Genomic DNA, 21697 nt, shown 5'->3' with positions numbered 1-21697 from the left:
AATGTAGCCCTATTCTTGTTTATTCATAAGGAATGTCCATCCCCACAAATAGACATATATGGTTGAAAAGCAAGTCTGAAACTACATACAATATAAGCTTCTCAGAAATAGAATATGCATTTATACATATAATCACAACCCCTCCTTCCAGATACATATATTAAATACGTCATTGCCCAGTAGAGTAGTGACTGTGTTTTGCATGCAGATTCAATCATTAGGAACTTTAGGAAGGGCTGGAAAAATTCCTGCTTGGAAGCTTAAAGAGATGCCTCCAGTTCATGCCAACAATGCTGAATTAGGTAGATCCATATCTATGTTCCCCTGTTTCTACAGAGGATGTGGGTTTGAATTCAAACCTTGTATCAATACTAAACCCTAGTTCATATTCCAGTGTATTACTCCATCCCCACAAATTATGAACTCTGTTTCTAAGCATATTGCAAAGCAACCTTTATTGGTGGGATTATGGTGCCACCCCACTTCTGCAGAGTGGGTAGATCTGTCAAGATATACTAGCTTCTAATTAGTCTTGAGCCTAATGTTTCCCAGAAATACAGGTAGTCCTCAACTTACATCCATTTGTTTAGTGACTGTTTGAAGATACAACATTGGAAAAAAGTGACTTAGGATCGTTTTTCACACTTTTCACACCATGGTCATGTGATCAACATTTAGATACTTGGCAACTGGTTCATATTTATCACAGTTGCAGTGTCCTGGTCACATTTTGTGACCTTCTGACAAAATCAATGGGGAAACGAGATTCACTTAACAATCCTGTTACTAATTTAACTGCCTTGATTCACTTAACAACTGTGGCAAGAAAGGTCATAAAATGGGGCAAAAGTCACTTAACAAATGTCTGGCTTAATAACATAAATTTGGGGCTCAATTGTGGCTGCCAGTTGAGGATTACCTGTAATTGGTTCAAGTACTCATTACCAAGACATTTCATGCATATATACAGGGAGTGCAGAATTATTAGGCAAATGAGTATTTTGACCACATCATCCTCTTTATGCATGTTGTCTTACTCCAAGCTGTATAGGCTCGAAAGCCTACTACCAATTAAGCATATTAGGTGATGTGCATCTCTGTAATGAGAAGGGGTGTGGTCTAATGACATCAACACCCTGTATCAGGTGTGCATAATTATTAGGCAACTTCCTTTCCTTTGGCAAAATGGGTCAAAAGAAGGACTTGACAGGCTCAGAAAAGTCAAAAATAGTGAGTTATCTTGCAGAGGGATGCAGCACTCTTAAAATTGCAAAGCTTCTGAAGCGTGATCATCGAACAATCAAGCGTTTCATTCAAAATAGTCAACAGGGTCGCAAGAAGCGTGTGGAGAAACCAAGGCGCAAAATAACTGCCCATGAACTGAGAAAAGTCAAGCGTGCAGCTGCCAAGATGCCACTTGCCACCAGTTTGGCCATATTTCAGAGCTGCAACATCACTGGAGTGCCCAAAAGCACAAGGTGTGCAATACTCAGAGACATGGCCAAGGTAAGAAAGGCTGAAAGACGACCACCACTGAACAAGACACACAAGCTGAAACGTCAAGACTGGGCCAAGAAATATCTCAAGACTGATTTTTCTAAGGTTTTATGGACTGATGAAATGAGAGTGAGTCTTGATGGGCCAGATGGATGGGCCCGTGGCTGGATTGGTAAAGGGCAGAGAGCTCCAGTCCAACTCAGAAGCCAGCAAGGTGGAGGTGGAGTACTGGTTTGGGCTGGTATCATCAAAGATGAGCTTGTGGGGCCTTTTCGGGTTGAGGATGGAGTCAAGCTCAACTCCCAGTCCTACTGCCAGTTTCTGGAAGACACCTTCTTCAAGCAGTGGTACAGGAAGAAGTCTGCATCCTTCAAGAAAAACATGATTTTCATGCAGGACAATGCTCCATCACACGCGTCCAAGTACTCCACAGCGTGGCTGGCAAGAAAGGGTATAAAAGAAGGAAATCTAATGACATGGCCTCCTTGTTCACCTGATCTGAACCCCATTGAGAACCTGTGGTCCATCATCAAATGTGAGATTTACAAGGAGGGGAAACAGTACACCTCTCTGAACAGTGTCTGGGAGGCTGTGGTTGCTGCTGCACGCAATGTTGATGGTGAACAGATCAAAACACTGACAGAATCCATGGATGGCAGGCTTTTGAGTGTCCTTGCAAAGAAAGGTGGCTATATTGGTCACTGATTTGTTTTTGTTATGTTTTTGAATGTCAGAAATGTATATTTGTGAATGTTGAGATGTTATATTGGTTTCACTGGTAAAAATAAATAATTGAAATGGGTATATATTTGTTTTTTGTTAAGTTGCCTAATAATTATGCACAGTAATAGTCACCTGCACACACAGATATCCCCCTAAAATAGCTATAACTAAAAACAAACTAAAAACTACTTCCAAAAATATTCAGCTTTGATATTAATGAGTTTTTTGGGTTCATTGAGAACATGGTTGTTGTTCAATAATAAAATTAATCCTCAAAAATACAACTTGCCTAATAATTCTGCACTCCCTGTAGGTTATATTAGAGATTGTCCAGGATAAACCTGTTCCTACATTATTTATTACCAATGCTACCCTTGATGCTCTCTTGCTTGTGAAGTTAGAAGGGTATTGAGTGGAGAATGTATGTGGCATTACTCTAACACCTTCTGGAGGGCTCTTTTGTCAGGTGAATTCTTGCAATTTTCTGATATTGGATAAAAAAGGGTTGCTTTATTTGCCTTTGCAAATAGCTAAACGTTTGAGTCTGAAAACCATTAAAACAGTGAAGCTTAAATTATGTGCAACTAAGACCTTGTTTGTATGGACACTTAGTCAACAAGGAATAATGATTTAAAAATGACTTGAGGGAATACATATCATAATTTTGTGATAGGTAAATGAGGATAATATTTAATCTTTTATTTAGCATACTTCTAAAAATATGGGAATGAGGGAAAAGTTGGTGATACATTGTTCCATTTGTAGAATTACTTAGCTTCAACTTGCTGCCAGTTTGTTGCTAAGAAATGTGTTAAATAGCTTCAAGCATCCAGTTATAAACTGCACGTATGCAGGATGTTTTATTGTACTAAAGCCTTTTAACTTGTGAGCTGTCCAAAGCTTTAGTATGATTTTAGTATAACTCAAATATTTTGAAAGATTTTCTAAAAGTTAGTTTCATGACTTTAAAATATAACTAGAAATGTAATAAAATAAAAAGTGTAACTTATTTTTAATATATTTTATGTTTTGCACTTAACCAGGTGTTCTAGTTCTTGGATTAATAAAATGGATTGATATTAATCAAGAATATATGCAATATAAATTCTTGAAAGTTATACTGAGTGAATTCAAAGTTAGCCATATTCACTAAAGCTAAAATGCAGGGATCTGTGATAATTATTGTGATTAAACATCCAGCAATTTGTGTACAGCTGTTGATTAGGGCCATAAAAACCATGCCAGGATAACTTAATAAAAGACCTCTCTGAACCTGTTGCTTAGAGCATCAAAACACTATATTTCTTAAGACCCATATTGTTAATTCAAGTCCATTTCCCACTCTTCTGTGTTTATACTAAAACTTTTAAAAGGGATTTTGAAGTGGCTTCACCAAAGATGCAGCTGTTGCTGTGTTCCAAATATTTTTTCTCAGAAAGATAAGCTCTCTAAATGACTTTCACATTGCAGTGATTATTTCATACAGTATGTTTATGAGCAGAGTTTTACAAATTTGAGTAACTAGTCACACAGAAATTGTGATTGCTATTGACAGATCATAACACTTATTATGCTACTAAAATGTTAAAATGCTAACATTCTTAATTGTGAAGAATGAAACGTGTAATGGTTAAATTGTTGGATTAAGACTGGAGAGCTTAACTTTATGTCTTCTCTCAGTTTTGGAAACTGATGGGTTTGGGTCATCTCTCAGACCACTCTGCTGAAGAGATTGTTATTGTGAGGATTAAGTAAGGTTGTTCCTATGTAAACTTATTTGGAAAATAGGCAAGATGTAAATCTAATAAATAAGTAGAAAACTTTAAAAAATTGAGCCTTTTTCAACAATGAAATAAATAGTGGGTTTCAAATGCTTTATAGAGCTCAGTAGTAGGTTGTAATTTTTTTCGTTATTTCATCCTTCATTTCCCCTTGAAACATGTTCCCATATATGCTTTAGTACAATTTGTTTAAAGTACAGTTTGAAGGAGATCAGTCAGTTAATAATAAATATAATTGAAACACACTTTATTTAAAAGTATGTTTTTTCATCATTGTAAAGCTGTCAGAATATATTAATAAAAGTCTAATTTGCATAGCTTTAGAAATACTAATTTAAAATATTAAGTTAATTTACCATTCAGTCTTTTGTTGTATTTCTCAAACCCAGTTTTCTGACTTTATGTTTTCACAGAATCAAGTAGGTTGCTAGCTCATGAATATGTTTCCGAGGGAAACAGAAACTTTTGGTGGAATATTTTTCCCCCTCCTACCTACCATTACTGTTTTATATGTTCTGCAAATATGCTTTAATAGGTTGAGAAACCCTCTGAAGTAGATTTGGAGGCATGAACAAAGCTGTGTGAGGAGAAAAAATAGTCGGAAATAGACTTAATGTGCATAACTCCATCTTTTTTGTGATGCCACCTCCATATGTGTATATATCCAAAAAAGAAATCCAAACTTGTATAAATTGGATTCAATCTATTTGATTATGGACAATGAATCAATTCGAAATAGACGAAATAGTGACATTCAGAACAGAAACAAACCACAAAAAAGAACCCCATAATTACATTCAGAAATATTATAAATTAAAAATTAAATTAAATTAAAATTAAATTAAATTAAAAATTCCAGGATAAGTTCTTCCTTTTGAAGTAAGGATAAGAATCTCTAGATGCTGGTGAAGTACTGTATAACTCCTAACAGCTCAGGCTAGGATGTTCAATAATCAGCAGTACTGGGAATTACAATCCATTTGTAGAAAGTAAAAAGTTCTTCATTCTTTCTTCAAGGAATTAGTTCCAGTCTAAAAAAAAATTCCTTGTTTTCTAATTTAAAAACAGTAGCATTGAGGCAGAAAGTAAAAAGACTTCTAATATAGCATTTGAAGTGGTATTAAGCAGGATCTTCTTACGAGGTCAAAGTAAATCAACAAAATATGTAATTAATATTCTTAGAAGTTTAGTTGGAATAGTCATTTTAATTACATCTGATTGCCATTACATCTATATCAAATGTCAACTGAAACATTTCCACTTGAAGTGATACAGGTATCATCTCTCTTTTCATGAACAACATCTGAAATAAATACCTTTTTCAAAAAAAAAATAAATTGTGCAACAAATGTATCTTTGGAGAGGGGCTGTTAAAACTTGCAATATAGAACATAGTATGTGTACTAATATTTACCAATCATGCTCAACTTTATGAGTGTTAGTGGAACATACGCCCTATTTCACACAAACTGTATAGAGTAATACGTAAATCAATTTAAAGAAGATCACAGGCTCTATTAGAAAAGTTATGTTAAATAATTGAATCCTTTCCCTCCTTTTGGTCAAAGATAGAAATGTACCTCTCACATAACATTACATTTTCAGGGCAGAATAAAAAATATTAAAATGAACAGGAACCATCTAAAATGCACTACTGAGTTTCATTACTGTAATACAGTGTAGATGAAGCAAATTGTATAGAAAAAAAACTCTAAACCATGAGCTTTAGAGCATGCCAATACTTCTATTTTTATATCTGCTATTATTACAAACCTCATCCTATTAAATTTTATCTAGAAATCAGGTTTGGTAAAAACAATAAATATAGACTCCCTTAATGAAGAGCAAAAAATGCAATAAACTGTCTTAGCTATCTTGCAGAAAGTTCTTGAAACAACACAACTAATCAGTACAGGTATAATGATAAATGTTCACGATAGACTTTCCAAAGTTGTGATAATTTCTGAATCTAGGACAGACATGTCAAACACAAGGCCAGGGGGCCGGATCCGGCCCGCGAAGTGGTTTCACGTGGCCCGCGAAGCAATCCAGGAAACAGTGAGGGAACGGCCCCCACTGCCTTGGCCCTGGCCCAGAGACCCTCCTTCTGCCAGAGACCCTCAGATCTGTCCCACTCCTGCCCAGGCCCCCATAGGCACCCTTGATGCGAACGATGTAGAGCTGGCCACGCCCACCCAGTAGGCCATGCCCACCCTAGCCATACCCACCCGGCCCCCTGAGGGCAACCGCAATGCTGATGCGGCCCTCAATGAAATTGAGCTTGACACCCCTGATCTAGAAGAATTTCATGTATAATTGTGTGAGTAGTGGAAAAAAAGAAGCTAAATGCAGAATACATTTAAGGAAATCAGAATACATTTGATGAATGTAAATTGTCAATAAACCAGTTCAAAGAGAGATTCACATATCAGGTTCTTTGAGCCACCTCCATTGAACTTCTTCCCAATGTACGATGAAAATGGCCGTGATTTGTCAGTCTCATTCTGCACCTTCACATTTCTTGCACAACCCTTTTTTAAACTTCTGACTGCTTTTTGAGAAGTAGTTTATATTTCTTTACAAGAAAAAAGAAATGCCATGTTAAATATTTTCCTTTATTTTGTGATTATTGAAAATTACATGTGGCAAAGAATGGCAACACTGAGATAATTTCCATATTTTATTTGGGTCAAATTTTGAAACCAGTTGTAATGATAAAATATAAATTGATCTGGAAGCTGTGGTAAAGCACAGTAACGTACAAGGATTCAGTCACTCCATTCCTCCTTATTTTGTTGAATGAAAATTTCCAGTCATATCTGGGCTATTTCATAGTTCCTCTTGAGGCTTTGTATATTATTAGTAGTAAATTTGGGTGTGGCACCCATGGAACATGTATTTGTTCTAGTGGTATTAAATATTTTTTCTGAAGTATTCTAAAGCAAAGCAATTAATTCTCAATCTATCATTATAAATTGCACTAGGTTTATAAGGCGTATCCTTGGAGTAGCAGAACATGTCACTCAGCAACATGTCACTCAGAATTGTCCACAATTAAAAAAATCCTAAAGATCAGCTGATTCCATGAGAAATACAATTTTTACCCTCTAGAATAAGGATAAACTGAGATCTTTTGAACTGCAAGAACAAAATGTACTTTAGTACAGGGGTCCCCAACCCCCGGTCCGTGGACCGGTCCCGGTTCGTGGCATGCCAGCAACTGGTTCGCACAAACAAGCAAAGCCCCATCCGCTGGATGCAGGCAGCACACAAAACCACGCACTTTCTGGTCCGTGGAAAAACCTCTCTCCACTTAACTGGTCCCTGGTGCCCAAAAGGTTGGGGACCTCTGCTTTAGTAAGTCAAAAGGATACATTTAGTCTCCCAATATATTACATGAAGGGGAAAAAAATCTTGTGTTGAAATAGGAGATCAAGTAATATTTATATTACTATCCCAATGAATTTATGTTTAGTCAGAAAGTTATTTACTTTTAATGCCTGGAACACTATACTGCCTGATTGCTCCTATTGTACCACTCAGTTCATCTGTGATTAGTTTTAGTAATTTTACTTTTATAAAAGCCTTCCTAAACCTTACTATTTTGACTCGTCTATTTGGCAGACAGAGTAACTGCATTTAATTTTAGTAGCTCTGTGTTGCAGAGTTAACAGTGATTGCTATTTAATTCTCGTGGACTTCTGAAAGTTCTTTTAATTAATTGGTTACTTGGGACAACTTCTTAAAAATTCAATGAGATCCTCATAACTAACAAAAATATAAATGCTTAATTTAGGTGTATTACCCCCAAAACAACGTATTGCGTGACACTGAACAAATTCTGATCACTGAAATACTTATGTATAATGGAAGGAGTTTAATTTTAAATTAGGCTTCTAAAAAGCCTAGACAATACCTAGCCTGAATCTAAGCTGGATGCTAGTTTTCCCCTGTTAACATAATTTCTGGCAGAAAAAAAACCTGCATCCTTTCTCTCTACATTTTCTGCAGTCTTGCTGATACTGCTGCTGCATTAAGCGGCAGAGAATATGTAAGGGTGGAGGCATCTCTCTCTTCCCTGCTTATAAGGGTTGGAATTTCTGAAAAATGTGTTTTCCCCCACATTTGCAGAAAAAAATAAAATCCCAGACTTCAAATATTGTTGACTTTGAGGAACCTGCTACAATGTTTGACAGAGCAGGCAATGATGAGAAAAACATGGGGAGCCTTCAAAATGTGTACATTATTTTTAGAATGAGGAAAGATCTTCTCCATTTTTAGATCTTAAAAAACTGAATTAGGTTGCACTGAGGGAAAATGCATAACTGATCCAATATCATCTGCAAAATATCATGTTTAGATTTCAGCTTTGTTCTTAATCTTTGGAAGCCCTAATTTTTTTACAAGGTACAGTATTCTTCAAATTTCTGTGTAAGGGCTACAGTGCATCTATTTTTTTTAAAAAAGGTTTCCATATACAGTTCACTGCATATGGTAGATAGTCAAGCATGGGAACTTTTTAAATGGTCTGGCTTCAGTCATACAGTATTTGAATATCAGTTTGAAAAATGTGAAAAAATATTTTTATGTAAATTTGCAGAAGATAAAACAGACCTTGAAAACAGTGTGATGCAGAAGAAAATTAAAATCCCCAAGCTCTCTCTCAATCACCTAGAAGAAACGGGGGAAATTACAGATTATGGGGATGAAGATATGGAACTTAGACACTGTAAGGTATTGAAGCCCTGTTTGTTGGTTTGTTCTTTATTTTTTTCTAATTTTGGATGTGCTTTATTCAACAGCAAATCCATTTCAGAATGTCAGGGATTCTTTCATTCATTAGCATATAGAAATGCAGATTGCAATTTTTATGCACCTTTAATGAAAATTAAGTCCCATTAAATACAGTGGGACGGCTTGCAAAAATTCATTGAAATATTGGATTAGAATTGGAATGTTGTGAATATTGTACAACCAAGAGTCCCGAATGTTTCAGTGTCTCCTTTATATTCTTATGACATCTTTTTCATTTTGTTTGAGAAGTAAAAATAATGGGTTAGCAAAATTGAGTTATTTGGAGTTCTTTTTAAAACTGGTGTGATTATTTTTTAAAAAATGATGACTTGTTTTTATAGTAGCTTGTGCAACAAGATTTCTTGTAGTGATGTTATTTCATTTTCTGGAATAAATATTTTTATAGTGGACAACCTGAAATATAACTAGGTCAGCATTTTTTTATACTCACAATTTATGTACAGCAATTTTAAGAACCATACATAAGTCTTTATTTGAACTTCTTTGAATTCAGAAGTATAACAAATTGAATAAAGCAGTAGCTCTGTTATATCAGAGAGTGATCCAGTTCTCCATGAACATAGAGTGTGTCAAATATTCAGGCACTCCTGTGGGACACAATGTTTGTATTGGAATTTTAATGTCAGGCTAGGTTCTCTTATGACTGGTTAGGATAACAAGCTACCTCACACGGTTAAAGACATTATAAATGGTGTGTATGTGTTCTTGTGTGTATGAAAAACATATAGGCGATTAAATAATAGTTTGTACAGAGTGATATTAATCTTACCATCTGGGAACTTTCTTTAAAGTAGATTTAGTAGCAAAATTCACTGAGCTTGAAGAAAGCATCCCTGCAAAATATCTTCCAGTTTTCTTATCAAAATGCATTTAACGTTTTGTATCTATTGCAGACGTTTTCAGATACTGCAGTGCTGTGACTCACTAAAATGATAAATAAATGCATATGACCCCTATATGAATAAAAATAAAGATTTCATTGTTACGTTTAGGGCAGGAAATACATATATTCACATGTACTTAATTTCAACAATGAAATGTTAATGTGTATATCATAGTAGTTCTCATACTTTTCAATCCTTCAGCTGCCTGGTGCAGTCAAAGCCCAGAATGAGTTTGAGGGTGCTCCTGTTTGAGCCTCCTCAAAGCTGTTTGTGATCCCTCTGGAGAATCCCAATCCATAGTTTGAGAAACCCTACTCTATAGATAATGTTTTGTGCCCATCTTGTTTAAAAATATATAAGTATAACATTCACACATTTTGTCTTAATGTGAAGATGAGAATGCTCAATGATACCGCAAGGAAACACATATGAAATAATCTTTTAAGCACCATACAAAAAAGAAGTATGACAGTCAGTATAAAATGTGTATAACATATGATTTCCCCCCCAGGTTTTGCTTATGTGATAAAATTGTGGAGAGCAGAGTTTTGGCTCATCAGTTGCATATTACACATCAAAGCTTTCCTAATTTAGCCTGCTATTGGGCACTGTGCAATATTCAGCCATGTTTCTATTGAGGTAAGTGAGGTAACTGAGGAGAGAAGCATTAGCTGTCTAAGCATACTAGTACTTGGTGCTCCTGGATTATGTATCCTCCTTCCTAATTCCATTGAAGTTGGATGAGAAAAAAAAACCTGCACATCTATAGTACTTACGTGGAGAATAATGGCTGCTTGTACCTTCATTGAATTATAACTTAATGCCAACATTAAAGAGAAACAGCATATGTAACATTAGGAATACAAAAATAGCATTAATTGGTGATATTTGGGTAATATTTATTTTTTTAAATGTTTATTTCTATTTTTTTTAGGAAAAAACCCTGCATATTGTAAAAAAGCTACTTGGTTACTATCACTGTGTCCAATAATTTTAATTTCTGGTTAAACATTACATTGACATATTAGACTTTTAAAATAGATGTATAATATATATTCTAAGTTATTTCATGTAAGTTATTTAGTAGTTTTATTAAATTTTTAATCTTGTTTTCAGCAATCAATAGATTTATTAACCCAACTTTGAAACATTCTGCATTTTCATCAGATTTTTTTCACATTTTCAAAATCAAATCAGATCTTTATAATGGTCATAGACCAGCATTGTGGAGGGGAGGGGAGTGTCTGGTTCTGTCAGTTAAAAACGTAGAAGATCATCAGAGCCTAACAAAATTATAAAAAGCTAAGAGATGTAAAAAATAACCAAGTATATATGAAGAACAAGAGTCTAAAGGAGGGGTAAGAGAATTAGATGAATATAAGGGAAAATAAAAGGTTAATATGTAGAAAACTAAATCAATACAGAGAACTCAAAGTGCTCATTAAATCTAGTATATGTCATAGGTCATCATCCAATGAATCTTGAACACTTGTTGCGTAGAACCTGCCAACATTGTATGTTGTGACAGTTGGTATCTGAAAGCAGCAGGGAGGTGTAAATTGTCTTGTGAGCCAAGGGTGTTTGCTTTGTTTTCTTTATTTAACTTTTATTCCATACATCTCCTCAACAAGGTGACAACTTACAAGTTATAAAACAAGTAAAAATAGTTAAAAGGTTAAAATGACACATTAAAATATTGTTCAAAACTGTACGAACACTGAACGAGGAGAGCTAAAAAACAGGACAGGGATGAGGTCTTCTGACTCTGTCAGCCACCTCCAGTGGTGAGCCTCCCCCCCCCCTCGGGGCCCCAGGCCAACCAGCAGTAGCTCATGTTTTCTGTAGCTACACTATACTGACATTTGCAGTTCAATCTAGTGAAAGCTTCAGTGGTAATTCATTTACTCTTTACTGAATATGGATGCTTCACATTTAACTTTTCTTTAAAATGCTAATAATACCCAAAAGAAGGATTTTCATTTTGCTAATCAGAATATCTAACAGCAGCCATGCAATTTTATTTTTTTCATGGTATGGAGGTAAAGACCTGTGTTGTTGACATTTCAAACACAAAGTAATGAGAATGTTGCTAGATGAGAACAACCTTTGTGAATATATTTTTGGATATATTCCTGATCCGCTACATAAGGGATAGATTTTCTTTTCTTTTTTTTTACTACTTATATACATTTTGATATGATGGGGTAAAAACGAAATTATAATCCAAATTTTGCTACCGGATTTGTCTAAAAAGTGGAATTTCTCTTTTATTAAGTGGATTGTCAAGAGCAGGGATTTCTCATTGCTGAGATTATCAGGCACTGAAGTAAAAAGTCAGCATAGGCAGAACTGAACCAGAAACCTCAGCTGTCCTGCAGTTCATTCATTGGGTAAGCCTAAGAAGTTGGTGCATGTTAATACAACCTATATTTTCAAAACAAATATCCTTTCTTCAGTTATGACTATTTTTATTATCCAAATTATTAACTTTGTTGTATCTTATTTATAACTGATTCATCACCTGTACAATTATAATAAATTTTTCATATTTATTATTGTGTTACTGTTCTTATTTTATGCACATATTGTCATTTCATCACCATCTCTTTGTCTAGATTCAAGCTATATACAAAACTTTCCAGTTTTGGGTGGGAGGGAGGGAGGGAGAAGACTGTTTCCATTTCCAAGTGAGCAGATTTCCACTGAAGCTGAAAAACTTAGATTTCTTTTGCACCTCAGTATTCCCATATAAAAGCACCTTGTAGCTGTCCAAGACAATTTTAGATAGTTTGAAGCGATGGAAAATGGTCCTCGAGTAGTGCCCAATCTAAAGGCAGATAAATATTTTAAATACAGCCTTCTATCAGTGTAATTCTTCTGTCAGTGTAATTTTGCACAAAAAGAATGAAACTCAATTGACAGTCTTTAGCAGAATATCATCTATGGAACAATATCCATTAAAGACACAGCATGAACATGACAAAATTCAGATTATTTATACAGGTAGACCTTGATTTACAGCCACAATTGAGTCCAACATTTCTGTTTTTAAGCAAGACAGTTTTGCCCCATTTTATGACTTCTTGCCACAGTTGTTAAGTTAGTAACACATTTAAGTGAGTCTGGCTTTCAAATTCATTTTGTTTGTCAAAAGGTCACAAAAAGTGATCACATGACCCCAGGATATTGCAACCATCATAAATATGAGCCAGTGGCCAAGAGCCTAATTTTTGATCATGTGTCCATGGAGATGCCACAACAGTCATCACTGGGAAAGTCACTTTCTTCAGTGCCATTGTAACTTAAAGGTCACTAAACAAATAGTTACAAGTTGAGGACTACTACTAGCGTGCTAGCTAAGTACATCTTTCTCCTACTTTTTTATACTGATAGCGTAATATTGAATGATGTTAAAACTCAAACTTATATTTTACTGAAAGCTTAGCTTGATCTTCATGCTTTTAAAATTACGGAACATCCTATAATTTAATGATAAAAGCTGGGCTGTTAAAACTGATTACACCAATTTCTGGAAGATTATCAACAACACAATATTTAAGATTAACAGGAAAAATAGAAGAATTGTCTTTTAGTGATTTATCAAAGTACTGAAAAGGTTATACCAAGGAGAAATTATTCCCATAGAAAAGGATTGCTTTTAAAGAAGTCTGCATTGTGATCTGTTAAGAGTGTTGGCAGAAAATGTCATTATGCAATGGGAAACAACTTACTGCTTTTGTTTCAGTTAGATTGTGATTATTTTCAGAGTTAGACTTTTTAATTGCTCAAAGAATGAGTGTCTCCTTTGATAATGTTTTTAAGCAGATAATGCATTTTTGAGCAGATACTTTGACATCAGTAGAATGTAATCTTTTAAAATTCTCTGAAACAATCAGTTTTGTTTTAAACCATGGACAAAAATGTTAATTGTGTTTTCTACATTTCACAGTGAATATGTTGACAAATTCTTTCCCTTTGTGTATATTAGGTCTTTCACTTACTATTTAGTATCATTTTATCATGGATATCTTTTCTTTTTAGAACAAAATATACTGTAAAACTAGACTGACTATTCCAGACAAAGTTTTGCATTGAATATTGCAAATTCCTGCAACTTGCCCATCTTCAACATATTCAGCGTGAATATTGCAGGTATATTAACATGCTTGGAACTGAGGCTTTTATTAGTATAGTATTGCATGAATTCCCCAATGCATCTCATAATTACATTTTTTACTAAGTTTCTCCTAAGCTATTCAGCCTTCCCTGTCAGATGTTCTCTCCACCTACTGTTCTAAAACAAGCCCAGCTTGATAAGGTTAATACATTCAGTTCTCCAGACTGATGATATCTCTAGATATATGTTTAATATAAAGACATGCAATACAATAAGATATTATTGAATAATGAAATGCCACTATATTAAGATAAGCTTTGTTCATTTATAAACATCTCAGTTTCCTTAAAATTAAAATGAACTTACACTGTAATTATATAATGTGAGTTGTCTTTGCTATTTTTTACATATTCTAGCTTCATATATGCTGTTTCCTCTATAATTATGGCCCTGAGGCAAATAATCCTGTTTTCAAATAAAATATGTAGTCATTATTTTAAAACTAAGTATTGTAAGTACGCACACATTGAATTTCTTATCAATTTTGTATAGTGCTTAGTTGGGGCAATCTATACTTACATGGAGTCTCATATTTTACTAGTATTGATAGGCAAAGGGGAATAGCTAAATTTGATTTGGAAATATCTTTTAGAGGTTTGGCTGATTATTGCACAGTAAACCATGTTTCTTCCACTAATAATTTCCTTATATTGTGGAATTCTTAATTATTTTGAGCCTTGATGCCCACTTAATTAGACAAATCAGTATAGAAATTACCTTTAAATAACAAGGTACAAACATTGCTTTTAAATACATTCTATCAGTGTGTTCTCCAGGATATTATTAACACATTTTGGGATTATTTGTCATCTAAATCTAAAGTTTCCAGATGATGGGATTGTACAACACAGTATTTAATCATTCAAACAATGTTTAGATTAATGTTGAATGCACTTTATACAAATGGTCCAAACTAAAAAAAAGAGTGTTCAGAATTCATGCAAACAGATGCTACCTTTTTCTTTTAAATGTTTAAAGCTGCCTGTGTGCATGCTAGGTGCTACACAACCATCTATGTCCTTAAAGTTTAATTGACTTCCTTGCTGTCAATTCAGCACCATGTCTGACTGGGTTGGGAATCCACGTTAACTACACTGACTCTTAGAGAGACTGAGATAATAGTTCACTGTGATGAACTATAGTGTGTATAAGCAGACACAACCTGTGGTTATAGTAATGAATACTTCTGAGTCTCTCTTGAAGTGTAGCATGATGTCTGAATTGCTCCTGTCTTCTCAAATTCCACCCCCAAAAAGTTGATTTGGGATAATACAAATTTTAAAAAATAAAACTTGGGAGTGGTAAATGTATCAGTGCTGATTTCCTTTCAGATGCATTTAACTGTGCATCATACATTTTTTAAAATACTTAGATGGTTATTTATAATGTAACTTTTTGTGGTTATTAAATTGTGTTGGTCCCAATATTCATTAAATGTTCTTCCCTTGAGGATTGTAGTGTACTTGTAATTTCATTAACTGTAGAACTCTAAAGATTGCTATATGACACAGTATATTAATAATGTGTTTTGTTGTAACATACAGAGACAAGATGGAAAGAAACAGAATGAAGGTACGCACAAAAGCATTGAAGCAGTTGTTGCGCGCCTTGAAAAGCAAAATGGAATGAGCCTTAGTAGTAGTTCCAGTCCTGAGGTAACATTTATGGAAACTTCAGACAGAATGAACAATATGGACGATACTGTAGTTCCTCGAGTTCTTTATGAAGAGTTGCTGAGAAGCTATCAGCAACAGCAGGAAGAAATGAGACACATTCAACAGGAACTTGAGAGAACAAGAAGGCAGCTTGTTCAGCAAGCAAAGAAGTTAAAGGAGTATGGGACATTAGTGTCAGAAATGAAGGAGCTAAGGGATTTGAACAGACGGCTACAGGATGTCCTCCTCCTCAGATTAGGCAGTGGTAAGTACTTGGTTATGTGGGACATATTCAAGAATTGTTTTAGCTCAGGTTGATTTAAATATTCACACAAAAAAAATCAAGCTATGGGTAGAATCCATGAGGTATTTTTACGATTGCAGCAAGTTTCTACTTACAGAGTTTGGGTAGGAAAAATGCCACTTTTTCATTATATTCCCTTAAAAGTTGCTCTAAGGATTGTAAAGAGGCATGCATTTTAATAGGTTAATTTTGAAAAGCATAGTTTGGTTGTTTTTACAGATTCAATCATTCTTTACAATATAGTTTTGATTGTGAATCTCTATATTTTATAATCAATAGAATAATTATTTATTTTCAATATAGCCACCCAGAGTTGTTACCCTGTGGTAAGGTGGCCAATAAATTTGATAAATAATAAATAAATTTAGAGTTAAAGGTACAGCATAATATGTTACTAATATAATTGGACTAACAAGGAAGATAGTCATTTGTATATATTTTTCCAAAATGTGGATTTAGTGCTTCATTGCATTATCATGTGTGAATAATGTTTTGAGCTTTCTGTGTTGTAGTTATGTTGATAATCCTAACAAGTGCCTTTGAATAGAAATTGAAAATAGGAAAGCAAAGTTCCATTACAATATCCTGGTGGCAAATTTAATTGGTTGTTTCTACAGTGTGGGTAGTCACTGTTCATGAAGACTGTTTCCTCTTACTTATCCTTACCTTATTCCCTTCTTTACTTTTCTGAGTTAGAAAAGCTCAATTCTTAAAGGTAGGGAGGGAAAAAAGGCTGAGGAAGCAGATTTTTATTTATTCCTTCTTTACTTTAGACTGTAAAGTGCTAGGGAAGTGGAAATGGAAGAAAAAATATATATTTCTTTTTGTGCCTCTTTACTACTGACATATTTGTCTTCCTGAGTGATAAAACTTTCCCAGGCAAGAAGTGAAATAAAAAAAGAAAGAGGAGGGATTCTTGATCCAGCCAGACGGGAGAACACAGCACACAAAGAAGTACTCACTTTTTGTGGAATGCAGGAACCAAAGAAAGTTATTTAAGTGGAGACATGTCATTGGTCCTTTGAGCCCAAAGCTGTCAACATTGAATAGTAATGGCTCTCCATGATTTCACACCATGATTTTTCCTAAGAGATGCTCTGAATTTTGGTGTATCTCTGCCCTCGCCACATATCCTAAGTTTTTTTCTTACCTATGACCCTCCAGTGAGCCAGGTGGCCACGCAGCATGTCTTCCTCGCCTGCCTCCTTCCCCCCCCACCTCTGTGCTATGCTAAGGAGCCGGCGGGCTGCAGCTGCTACTGGATACAGTTGGCCCCTGTGTGCTCATCGTCTCTTGTGCTGGCCACACCCATCTCCCCCAGGCTTATTTTTGGGGTAGGGCTTATATTAGGCCCACCCCCAAAATCAGGCTAGGGCTTATTTTCGGAGTGGGTCTTATTTTGAGGGGAAACACGGAATTGGGCCAGTTGAGCAAATAAGAACTTATTAGAGTGAGAAACTATTATTTCTAAACTAATCTGTTAGGAAATTTTTTCCTGAGCCAATACATTATATCCTGGGATGTGGCCATTCATTTTATATTGCCTTTTTAATGGAACTCTGAACCTTGTACTTCCATATGAAATTTGTGAAGATTGCATATGTGCATTCATTTGCCATATTCTTCTATCAATTATTCATAATTCAGATCTTACCCATGTGATTTTCGGGGGTTAGTTTTCTTTGAATACTGAGAGAAATCTTTTTTTAGCATCTGATTCCCCCCCCCAGAGAAATATAAAAATCTCATGTTTGAGTCTACTGTCCAAACATGATGGCATAATTTCTAGTTGGATCTTCTATTTATTCTTTCATTTTTGTCCCTTTGGGGCATAAAAATTCTCTAGTATTGTGTGGAAGAATATGGCATAGTTGTGCCATTGCTGGAAAGGCAGGGATAGAGGAAGAAAGTTATGCTAAATTAATACTGGCGTTAAGAATTTTCAAGTTGTTTCCACATTTCAGGTTAACTGGACTAAGCGTGGGAACTAAAATATTAGGACAGCGTTCTAATCACTTTCTTGTTACAGATATTGATTCATTTAAGAAATTTATGGCTACCAACTGTTCAAGTTGCACTAGCTACAGCAGCGTAAAATACAATAGGTACAAAAAGTGTATTAGAATGAGGTAGAAAGACTGCATCATACTCTTATAATGTTCTCTAGCTAATTCCACTATGTCAGATAGTATTACAGGAATATAATAGAGTAGCCAGTGGATTATTACAAGAACAAGTCTCTTCTGTTCTGTTCCAATATGAAAGAGACTACTGCAAAATAGGAATATCATCTTGATACTGCTCCCTCTTGTGGTTTCATATAATACTTTTTAAATTATGGATATTTCCCATATATACAAATATATGCATGCGTGTATACTATGCGTATGCATGCACCAAAATCCACACCACCGCTACCCAGTCTTAAGGCAAGATGGCAGAGCCAATTCTTAAGGCCCTTCTTAAATGCCAGAAGAGTAGTAATCGTAGTAATAAGTTCCAGAGAAATGATGTTCCAAAGAAGCTTCTCGGATGAGAAGCAAAATGTCTTCAACTGACAAAGTCCAGTTGCCTCTTGAAAAAGCACTTTGAGACTTCCAAAGGGTGAGCATCACAGCAGAAACAGCTCTCTCTGGATCCCGTGGGTTGACATTCCTTAGTAAACAGGATGCATATCATGCCAGTTATGTGAGATAAGTAGATACACAGTCCCTCAAATATAGTTGAAATAATTCAAAATGATATAACTACTTTTACATAAATCAACATTCATGCTAAAACAGTAACATAGCTAAATATTAACCTTAATTGTTTTGGGCATGGAGGAGAATGTTTCAGTATCAAAGATGGCATGTTTTTAGCATATTGTAGGATAATACGAATCCGGTGGGGCAAGATACATCTGCACTTTACATATGACTTTTAGTACACAATCCATACACAGTTGGAGTTTATTTTCCCTTAACTAAACTATCACTTACCTTTTCCATTTATTTGGAATATAAATAGTTTTATCTGGCACAGTCCTTGTCTTTTAAGTTATGTATTGTGGTTTAATAGTTTTCTAATTTGAACATACACTCTGTATCCTACTTTTTTTTGGGGGGGGGAATTCTGTTAGGCCCATTAGAAATTTCCACCTTTTGGTTTGGCTTTTTTAATCTTTTAAAAATGATAGCATGGATTAATCATACATGGGATTCAAAATCATATAATCTATAGATAAAATAATACAGAGAACTTTAATTGAGGAATCCCATGAATAAATTTCTCAGAATTGATTAACCAAAGAGAAATGGTATTCTTGTGCAAATTACAGTACTTTTCTTCTGGTTTTTTTGGAGCCATGATGCAAATTCTAGTGAATTAAAGGGTCAAAAATTTGAGTTGCTTGTTTTATAAGAGATGCTAATTCCAGTGTATGCAGGCTACGTTTTCTTTACAGAATTTATTACCTAATACGTTCTGAGTTTTCAGGATGAGTTGAAGGAGACTGCGTGGGATAAATCTGTATATACTAAGTATGTTCATATGCCTTTCCTCTGAATTGTGCCTAAGGCTAAATATCCCTAAATTACATTGAAATCAATAGAATGTAGTGCCTACTGCAATTCACCATCTTGATCCACTAAAGTTTAGCTTATTGTTACTTATTCATCATTTAAATATAGCATTTAAAAGTTACCTTACTGCATATCTTAAAATTCCCAGTCTGACTGTTTTGAAATGGCAAAGGCTTTTCTTAAGGAAGGCAAGAGAATTACTGTTATGAATCCTGATAAGAGTCTCTATCACCTAAAGTACTATGGCAGTATGACTTTCAATACCAGCTCTAGGATCATAGGCAGACAAAATGCCTTCCATGTCGGCTTCCTTTTCTTTAAGGAAGTTTACTCATGGTTCAAAGCTACACAGAATTACCGCAAGATCTCTTCAGTGCAGGGTATAATCCATGGTTGGTTAGGGAATAACGGAAAGTCAACACATCTTCAAGTTGCCAAGGTTGAGACAGAAAATAACATCAAGCCAGTCTGCTTCAGAATCAAATGCTAGAAAAGGTGAATGTGTGTGTGTGTGTGTGTGTGTGTGTGTGTGTGTGTGTGTGTGTATGTTGGGGGAAGGGGTGTCTTTCTATAGGTATTTTATCACTGTTGGGCAAAGGATGCTGGACTAAATAGGCTTTTTCATTTAATTAAATCAACAAGTTTCTTTTGACATGAAAGAAATCTGGAGATGCTTCAACTATAAGGGAAATTTTATATTTCTTGTCTAATTCATACGCCAGGAGCCTCACTTCGGAGAATAATAAAACTTTTCACTGAAACAAGGGTTTTCCTTCATCTGCATTTGCTGTGCTAAGAAAACACATTTTGTGTTGACTTTCAGAAAACTTCCGTAACTGCACATTTTCTGTTTTGCTTATCAAAGTGCAAAAACTACAAAGTGAGAAACTTTTAAAAAGTAAGCATGATGCATGGCAAATTAGGCAAGCAACCCTAATTAGCAAAAAGACGTAAAAGGAATTGCATGTCTAATTTGAACATGCTGTGCTGTAAATGCAACTCTTAGTAGTTTCTGAAATTACTGTGAAGTTGAGCTGCCTAAAAAAAGGCTTTGATTATTGAAATGTGAAATATTTTGAGCTTTGGAATAAAATGTATTACAAGATATTTGGCCACATGCTCCTATCTGTTAGGAACTCATGTTTTTGCAGTGGTTCTCTAGCGTTTATTAACTACGTTGTTTTAAAAGATTTGTAATTCCATATGTTTGTCAACATATCAACAAGCAGTAGAAAATTTCATTAAAGATACAATTATATTTAATCTTTTCATTTTCCACTTACATCAACTTTATTTGACTTTTTGGCTTATATTTTTCATGGTGGCAAGATATATATGTAGTTAAAGGAGATATTCATGCTTTAATACATCCTATCTGTCTTTAGGATGGACAATCTTTTTTCAGGTTATGAAATTGGCTGCTATCTCAACCTAGTAAAAACCAGTGTGAAAACCCTGTGAACTAGTGTGAATAGGAAGCAAGTTACTTTTGAATTGGCCCATGCTAGTCAAATCATCAGTTTAGAGAAAAGGTTTGAATCCATGCAGAAAAGCCCATAAAAATATCTCATTCAGGGGCGTCAAACTGCCGGCCTGTGAGCCGGATGCATCATAGCAAAACTGCATCCACCCCATTGCCGGCAATGGCAAAAAAGTCGCGATACGTCGCAACAAGTCACGTGACATTGCAAGTTTGACACCCCTGATCTAAATAAATTGAAGATATCTGCAACTGAGTCAACAATTCAAAAAGTTGATTCGGTTTGGAAGATTCAACACATTCAAATGTGTTGAATCTTCAATTTGAATGTTTGTACACCTCTACTTATTAACCAAGTCCAAACCTTTTTCTATCACATGAAAATAATTGAGCTTGTCTTTGGATGTTGACAGTTTTTTCCAACTTTTGAGTCTGTCCTTTTAATTTTAAAACATTTTGCTAAAAAGTTGGTTACAGATGTAACATCTCTGTAATAATATGTAATGTGTCATAATATAACTATCATTTCTTTCACTGATGATGAAAAAATACATCTAAAACAGTTACAACTGTGAAGCTCAGTTTGGGTTTAAGAACAAGTGCTGAATTGCTTTGAATCTCACATTCCATTTGTTCATATTTATGTTCATTTTTTGAAAATTTTATTAAAATATGATCCTTTGAGGGGAAAAAAGGCTTGAGGTGGGGAAAAAAATAAAACTTTGATTTTGAGTTTTGCTGATTAGATAGGTTTGTTGTTATAGAAATGGGTAGTATATTATTATGTAAAAGTAAAATGTTGAGGTTTTATGTGAATA

General features: G+C 34.8%; 1 protein-coding gene across 6 annotated transcripts in view; it reads left to right on the top strand.

Annotated features, from left to right (window-relative positions):
• The window catches only part of BEND5 (BEN domain containing 5), a gene marked incomplete at its 5' end in the record, with an annotated part of 895229 nt that overhangs the window by 490695 nt on the left and 382837 nt on the right, over positions 1-21697 (top strand). For 2 of the 6 annotated variants that reach the window (XM_083359610.1, XM_083359612.1), the window contains 2 exons: positions 8602-8735; positions 15422-15797. The exons of 1 other annotated variant lie outside the window; for it this stretch is intronic. In XM_083359610.1, the coding sequence (XP_083215736.1) occupies positions 8602-8735; positions 15422-15797 (510 nt within the window). Of the gene's footprint in view, positions 1-8601; positions 8736-10211; positions 10340-11975; positions 12091-13741; positions 13853-15421; positions 15798-21697 lie in introns of those variants that run through there. 3 more of the 6 variants (XM_083359614.1, XM_083359615.1, XM_083359613.1) reach the window with 3 other exon arrangements.

This window comes from Vipera ursinii (assembly GCF_947247035.1).
Source record: "Vipera ursinii genome assembly, chromosome: 3".
Lineage (NCBI taxonomy): Eukaryota > Metazoa > Chordata > Lepidosauria > Squamata > Viperidae > Vipera > Vipera ursinii.
The sequence above is the reverse complement of the archived record's forward strand: the minus strand, read 5'-3'. Positions and strand labels throughout refer to the sequence as shown.